At 31.3% G+C, this 8,465-nt stretch overlaps 1 protein-coding gene across 1 annotated transcript; it reads left to right on the plus strand.

Moving 5' to 3' along the window:
* Positions 1 to 1,777: 1,777 nt before the first annotated feature.
* LOC149565330 (peroxygenase-like) lies at positions 1,778 to 6,888 on the plus strand. The gene is made up of 5 exons (XM_089817093.1): positions 1,778 to 2,014; positions 2,118 to 2,267; positions 2,767 to 2,852; positions 6,152 to 6,372; positions 6,480 to 6,888. The coding sequence occupies exons 1-5, from the start codon at positions 1,903 to 1,905 to the stop codon at positions 6,625 to 6,627; spliced, it is 717 nt and encodes a 238-aa protein (XP_089673219.1). The 5' UTR covers positions 1,778 to 1,902; the 3' UTR covers positions 6,628 to 6,888.
* Positions 6,889 to 8,465: the final 1,577 nt, after the last annotated feature.

Genomic DNA, 8,465 nt, shown 5'->3' on the forward strand with positions numbered 1-8,465 from the left:
ATATTTAAAGATGATTATGTTTCAAATATAGATATACCCATACAAGCTATATATTAAAAATTAAATCATCTCGAGAGGAAAATCCATTCAAGTCATTGATGTCATTTAATAGGTGTCTCAGTATTGTTTGAAAAATAGATCTCTCAATATATAATAGTATTTGATCTATTGAAAATGATTATTTTTCAAATATACATTGACTCCTTCAAGTAATATATCTCAAGTCAATAAAGGAGGACTCACATCCTATATGCATTCAAAAAATTAGGACTTATAAAGAGAGGGCCATCTTTGGAAGTGAGCTAAGAAATTATGACGAAGACAAGCCATCCAATTGAGTTGAAATTGTAGCCACTTCCAACATTGTTGAGAAAGATAGTTTAAGAGAAGATGGTTCACAAATTCCATTTTATATTCACACATTATGAATTTGAATACATTGGTGATTAGATTTGACAATCTAACCCCATCCCTATTAGAATTTTTTCTTGAAGTGCCAGCTATTTGAAAAAATCCACTTTTGTTAAGATAGGAATATTTCAACATAAACATGTTGGCCATTCCAAGACATTATAATAATTTAAATGGTACTATAACCTTCTTTTATAGTGTAATATCTTGATTTTGACTTTGCCCAAATGACATCATCTCTTGTATTGGAAAAAATATAAAATTTGAACATGAGATGAAAAACATTGAATTGTCATTAAATATTAATATGGTAGGTGGTGATGACCATCAACTTTCTACCACCGATCTTCGAAGTCTTGTTTGATCATAGCATTTAAGTCATTCACTTAGTACAATTTGAAGACCTCTTTGAGCCCATGTGCCCCTAAGATTTGTTTCTGTCATAGGTCTGAACTAATTATTTAATTCAAAGTACTTATTCTGTAAATGACGTGGTCCCATTAATGTACACCAAACTAAAAATTTCATTATAAATCAAAAATAAAATAAACCAACCATTTAGACTCTTCTAATAAAATAAAATAAGCTCTTAATATCCTATGATTTGATATACTTTCTTACTCCTATGAGATCTTTTCAATTGTATGATCATTCTTAAACATAACATACTAAAAAATAGTCAACTTTAACTTATAACACTTTTAAAACAGTTGTACACCCCCATACATTTGCACCCATCTTTTAATTTCTCCTTTTACCTTTCCTTAATTTCCTCATATGGGGTTTCTTACAATCAAAGTTCATTTCTTGCACGGAACATATTTTGGCAGGCATACCCATCTCATATTTTTGTCTTCATTGCCCAATATTTCACATCATTACCTCATCGTATCTTCTCCACCTTGCAATTCACTCAGTTGTTCGCTATTCCTTTGTTCAACCGTTTTGCTTTGTGTCTATTTTCTTCCCATATTATCTCACTCCTTCAATACTTCAATACGCAGCCTGCGTGCACTGGCTAACTAATCCACTACTATCAAAACATTCGTCACAAGAAGTAAGGAAAAATGAGATAAAAACGGACAATAACTAAAATATGTTTCAAACCTCTAAAACAAGAGACAAAGCACGTTTGCTTGGTTTAATTAAGTAAAGGAATTGACGAGCAAGCGGACATTAAAGCCAATGCTGATCAAACAACGTAAACCAAAAGAAAGAAAGAAAAAAACACCTAAATTTCTCTCATCTTTACCTACACGTAAGAACTTAGTAAGGATTTGTTTCAAGGGATGAGTTGCACCTAATGTTATTTAATCAGAACGGGTAAACTCTCTATAGTTTTATTAATTTTGCTATATAATCCCACTTCGTTTAGCTATATAATCCCGTTTTGGTTTGCTTATAGTCCGTTTTGGTTTGTGTATTTCCTGCCTGTGGTAACATCATAAGTATTATTTGTCTTAGTGGTGGAGAAAAAGAGGAAGCTGCAAAATGGAGCCACCGGCACCGTCAGAGAGGTCCTTGGAAACAGTAGCTTTGCTTGCCCCCATTACTGCTGAGAGAAAAATAAATACCCATCTGAGTGAACAAATGCCAAAACCATGTATGTTTCTATTTTACTAGTTCTTAACAATATTTCTAGTCATATTTATGGGTCAGTTATGTCATGGATAATGATGATAGTTTTCTTTTTTTTCTTAAATTAGATCTTGCAAGGGCATTAGCAGCAGTTGATCCAAAGTACATAAATGGATCTCCTGACCACCAAGACAACAACATGAGCGTCCTTCAACAACATGTTGCTTTCTTTGATAAAAATAAGGATGGGATTATCTATCCCATTGATACTTACAAAGGTCCCTCTATCTTTTCCTTCATTTAAAAAAATAAGATTAGTTTATTATGGTAAAAATTATAGAATAAAGCATGATTGATTAAGTTTATCTGATGAAGATAATGGTAATCAAAATGGTTTATTAGGATTCAAATTTTGGACAGCAAATTTAATCTTTGAATAACAATAACAACATTACTTATTATTTATTTCTGAAAATATTTGAACTTTTAAGATTTATGTATAATCAAATTTTAATGAAAGAATAAGAGATGAATTTTATTTGACTTTGAAGTTCTACATTATTGCTCTCCACTACAAATTCATCTTATTACTAAATACTTTCTTTGATATGTCTTGTTATATTTCATATTTTCTTGTGTTTCTTTAAGAAGGTGTAGTCAAATAATATGTAATAATCCTTATCAATTGTGTTCAAACAAGTGAGCTACAATTTCTATTTATTTATTTCAAATAAATTGTAATTAATTAATCATTATTTTCTATGTGATATCATGCAGGTTTTAATGTAATAGGTTTCAACGTTTTTCTCTCCATCTTTGCTACAATAGTAATCCATGTAGCATTTGGCTTTGCTACTCAGCCCGTGAGTATATTGTATTCTTGCAATTTAATTTTGTCAAAACAATAATAAGCAATATATAACTTTTTATTTAAGATAAAGATTGATATTATCACATTTAATTGACTAATTAAGATATATGTGGATTTTCTCTACCAATAAACTATTGATAATTATGGATTTTCTTTTTTTATTAGTAACATACCTTCAATAAGAACTTATTAAAACTTTTCTATTCAACATACAATCATCTTATTAGCTTTCTCTTTCTCTTTAACTAATATTTTTTCTTTCAAATAGTTCTTTTAAAAAATAGCTCATTTTTTTTTTCTCCCATTTCAAAATATGGCTCATTTTCTTTCAATTACCTCATCATTTAAAAGTATAACACATTTTCTTCTAAAATATTCTTAAGCAACATTTTGGTATTTGAGAGTCCTCTTATTTTTTATTAGATACAAATAAAAGTCATGATCAAGTCATGCCATCACAGTTCTAAAGAGTCTATGAGCATAACCAACAACTTTACGGTCTGTGGTCTATATAGATCATCATTAAAACATTGGGCCAATCAAAATTATGAGTCTAATGTTTCAAAAAAAGGACTAGTATGGAATGACTAACTATAGAGTTCTCAACCCTCCATCCATGTAGTCTAGGAAAGAGCTTCCTCAGCCCATCTAGAAGCTTCTTGGCTCCATTTGTGATCATAGTGTTTAGATCCTTCATCAAGTGTTGCCATGGAAGTGTTGGGGCATGGGGGACAACACTTATCATTATACACTATGTGCTTTCTTCATTAAATTTGTCAACATTTTTTATGTGTACAATTACATTTTCTATGTCTATGTTGTATGCCAATTGATTAGCAAATCTTCTCATCTTAGTCATGATGATATTGAGCCTATAACATTAGAGCCAACACTTGGCTGATTCATTGTCGCCATCTTCTTGTTCAGGTCTTCAAGTCCTCTTCCCCACTTGATTTGGTCCATCATGTCTTTAAGGGTACAATTCAATAAGAAGTGAGGTATCATACCAAGAGGAAAATCCCAAGAGGGGTCTAGAGCCTAAGGAATCAAGTTCCAAAGGAAAGGTGGAATTTTAGCCACAGAAACCTAGCATGGTGAAGAGAGGGCTAGGATTTATTCATTTACAATGTCAAGGGACCAAGGAACAACATGAAAGGTGGAGTTACTGATTCTCTAGAATTGCCTTTCAACCACTCTTTTGGGACTTGGGATCTTCAAAGAATATAAAGGAAAGACCACTTTGAATCAATTTGAAGATAGAAAAATTAAACCCTAGTTGATGCTAGGAAGATTGCTAAATCTCTGAGCCTGGATATTTCATTCTCAATCACCTTTCTCATCTGAGAATTGTGAAAGAGGATGTAAGAAAGAGGAGATGAATCCTTACCTAAATCTCCTCCTCAGTTTGACTCGCCATTTCCTTGCCCCATGCTCTCAAATTTTTCTTTATTTGGTACATGATTGGTTCATTCCTCAATACATGGGAAAAAGACTTTGACATTGCAATGGGTTAGTCGAATGAACTCTAAGGGTTGGTAACTAATATTTCTTGAGAAATACCATCCAGAGATGAAGTGCTCATAAATTTCACTAGGAATTAAATACTTTAAATCCTTGAGGATAGTGAAAGGACAACCAACCAATCTCCTTGGGAAGGTCATGAACATTGTACACTCAAACAAGGGCCAAGTTGCAAAGCACCCACGGTCACCAACCTCCAATTTCTTGAATTTCCTATTAGATATTGATCGTGTTATTTTATATATATTTTCATGTGCATGCCAATATCTTTGATTTTTTAATTGCCAATTCTATATATTTTAAAAGCTTCTTTCAAGTTCAAAGTATAGATCATTCTCTTTGAATTATATTAAAATTGAAATAGACTGTAAGAATTTGGCTTAGGCCAGAATTCACCCAAGACCAAGGAACTCAAACACAAGCACAACAGTAGACCAAAGAGAGAGTATGATTAGAATGACGATATATTCATTCAATATGCTATATTAGTGTACACTAGGAGTGCCTGTATATAAAGACCTCTGTAGAGCTTCTAGAATGCATAGAAGTCAGCAACATGATAAGTCATACAACTAGGCACATGTCCACTAGATATGGGTTGTCCTCCATTAAGCACGGAAGTAAGTGCGATGATGTGAGGATAAGCCTACAATGGTGTAGCACGCAAATAAGTGGTGTAGACAACATGTGCTAAATTAAGAGTGTGAATAACTGTGTTATCTACATGACAACTTAGCGAATGATGCAAGCTCCAGTGTTGTAGACACCATGTGTTGAATTAGAGTTGCGTACTTCTATGTTGTCAACATGACAATTCATGGGAGTACACAAACTCCTAAGTGTCTCACATAAAAATAAATAAAAATAATGCAAAATAATTAAATAATGCATTAACCTAAGTAAACTTAAGTAAGTGTAAATAGTAAATACTTATTTACACCAACATAGACAATTGCCCATCCATATGTCGAAAACCTATTTTCTTCCATGGATCATTTGTTTTAATGGTGTCTACCTTATGCTTTGTTCAAAACACCCATTTATACCATCCATGTTTCCTATTAATTAGTAAATTCGTAAGAGCCACACTCATAAATATCAAATTAATCAATTGTATAACATTATTTATAGTTTTTCATTAAATTTTTGTTTATTGACCCTCAAGTCCAAAGGTTTGTGCTTCATTTTATAAAACTCTCAATCTTTTAAATTATTCTATCTTGTAAACTACTCTAACTAATATCAAATTTCTTTAATCATAAATATTTTGTTAATATTTCTTATAGCAATTGTTAATTAGATTTGGAGTGGATAGCTTAAACATTACACAATAAGACTTGATTCCTAGATTAAAAGTGTTAAACAGTCAAAGTTGACTGACTGATCTTCCTTCTAATTATCTGATATTAATGAATTAAATATCTATTCTGAAACAAAATTAAATAAAACATCTTCATTAATTTTGACTTTTCTTCTTCCATTGGAATTGCTTTTAGGTTCAAGTGGCCAAACCGAAGTCCTATCTAACTTCAACTATTAACATGATGGAAGTTACTGATAAACCCCAAGTTATGATTGAAATAAATCATGATTTTATATCGTCTAAAATTGTTAATGAAATAGATGGTTTAGTAGAGGAAGGTGACTATTATTTGAAGGTTTACAGTTTACAAACATTTAACTTAGTTTACAATATTTTTAATGATTATTGAAACACAATATCAATTAAACTTGAAATATACATTTGTAACATGTTGCCTTCATTTACAGGGATGGATACCCTCACTGTTGTTGCCAATTTACGTAAATAACATTCACAAAGCAAAGCACGGAAGCGACTCAGAGACTTATGACACTGAAGGAAGATTTGATCCAGCCAAGTTTGATGCAATTTTCACTAAATATTCACGTAAACATCCAGATATGCTTTCCTTCTGGGAGCTGCAGTGCATGCTTGCAGGAAATAGAAACTTGAATGATTTTTTTGGATGGTGAGTCAAGTGAACATTATAACTCTCTAAACAATTAGCGTTTGTTTACTGTTTTCTAATTTTATCAGAATATTAACAATATCGAACAAACAATCTGGTGAACACAGGCTAGCAGCAGAGCTCGAATGGGTGTTCATCTATATTCTGATAAGGAACAAGAAAGGCTTCATTGAAAAAGAACAAGTCAGGGCAATGTTTGATGGCAGTTTATTTGAAATGCTAGAGAAAAAGAACACACAGAAAAAGCAACGCTGATGTATGGTGCTTGAAGATGACTGAGATCATTGACACTATTTATTTATTTATTTATCATCTCTTTGCTGGTCTAATAAATTGTTAAGGGACCCAAGTCCCCAAAGTCATCATATGGTTTCCTTATACTGACGCTATATAAAATAATTGTAGAGTAGTTTCAGAAGTCTATAGCATAGAATGATTTTATAAATGTGAAAGTCATAGTGTGATGAATCCTTTTTATAGTCCCAAAGCAATAGTAGTACATTTATGTTTTGATGATATGTATGCAACAATGGCTTACTACTGCAATGTTCGAGTATGCATATTTTCCAACACTTCTAATAGGGTTGTCGACGCTATTCAATTGTAGCTGGATACATTAGTGCTTGCATTCAAAACAGGTGCAAAATATAGCTAATAGTTGTACGAGGTCTCTCATTTTGGAAATGTATATGCAAGCTTAGACAAATCTTCTGGTAATTAGAATATAGTTCAGATTTGTTGGATATAATATATTATTTGAATTTTTTTTAATGAGGAATGGATATGGATTTTTGTTTGTGTATTTTTTTTGGGTTTGTTTTTCTCTTAGGCATTTAGATCAATGAAAATGTACAAAGATATTTGGAATGGCTTAAACTTCATACACTAAGCTTAATTCCTAGACCAAAAGTGTTAAATAGTCAAAATTGATTTTTTTTTTTCCAAGCTTAATTCTTTACTTCGTGTGTGATGTTTATGGATGGCCGAGATATTCTTCCATAAAAATAGATCTTATTGACTTTGGGTCTATTTAATCTTCCAAATTTTAATAATGAGTTATTGATAGTCCTATAATGCTAAACTATAATGCTGAATAAATGTTTGTATAAAAAACTAATATATAATAATCTCTATTTTAGCTTCCTAACAATATTTTCCTTAGCCAAAATCAATGTGTGTATTTCATTTTTCTATCACTATTAAAATTTCTTATATTTTGATAATTACACTATAATTAAATATATCCATTCCTCTCTTTTCTAGACACTTGCATATAAGTGTAAGAACATTTTACTAGCAACTCTCTATAAAAAACTAGAATTTACAGAGTGCTCCATTATTCAATATACATAATCTAGATTGAATGTCTAAATAGAAATTTGGAAAAAAGCATACGATCATCAAAGACAAATTTATTTTAATACTAGCTTCCAAACTCAAATCATATAAATCAAATACATTGATTTAAGAAAAATAGAAAATGAGAAAAGTGATCTACACCCTTGGATCATTGGAGAGGAAGCTATGTAAGCCATTAATGGTCTTTGTCTTTGCTTCACTCTACTACATAATGACAACAACAATTAATGGTGAAAACAAGCTGCTTTAATTTGAACAAGTGAAGATAAAACTCTCGACAAATGTATGTTGGGCCCAACAAATGCTCTATTAGAAATCATGAATGATGACAACAACACTAATTATAAATGGTCGCCAAGATATCAAGTATGTTAGCCAACATTAATTTGATTGAATAAAATAAAATAGAAAATAGAAAATAGAAAATTAGGTGAATCATAATAAAAATGATGCAAGAAGGGGAAATCAATTAATGTTTGCATTGGAACCATTTTTTCTTTTTCTTTGGACATATAAGACAAAGTAAAATAGGCCCTATGATGTTTGAAGTATATTTTTCTTTCCTTATCACCACGAAGTATCCTAAAATGATTGAAACTGAACAATGCCAAGTAATTGGGAAACAAATTATAATTGTGATGTCATAGTTAACACAAGTCATTAGTTGTTAGACCATGAAAATTCCTTTTTGTAGGAAGTGGGAGGGAGGGGTTGGAAATTCAATTCTTTGTTGG

This window comes from Cupressus sempervirens, chromosome 3 (genome assembly GCF_028749045.1).
Source record: "Cupressus sempervirens isolate cs-2001-9-10 chromosome 3, ASM2874904v1, whole genome shotgun sequence".
Classification (NCBI taxonomy): Eukaryota; Viridiplantae; Streptophyta; class Pinopsida; order Cupressales; family Cupressaceae; genus Cupressus; species Cupressus sempervirens.

Bases quoted from the DNA above. Each gene is read 5' to 3' on its own strand.
- LOC149565330 (XM_089817093.1), top strand. From the start codon at position 1,903: ATGGAGCCACCGGCACCGTCAGAGAGGTCCTTGGAAACAGTAGCTTTG. The intron at 2,015-2,117 runs GTATGTTTCTAT...TTCTTAAATTAG, and splicing joins TGAACAAATGCCAAAACCAT to ATCTTGCAAGGGCATTAGCA. The intron at 2,853-6,151 runs GTGAGTATATTG...CTTCATTTACAG, and splicing joins TTGGCTTTGCTACTCAGCCC to GGATGGATACCCTCACTGTT.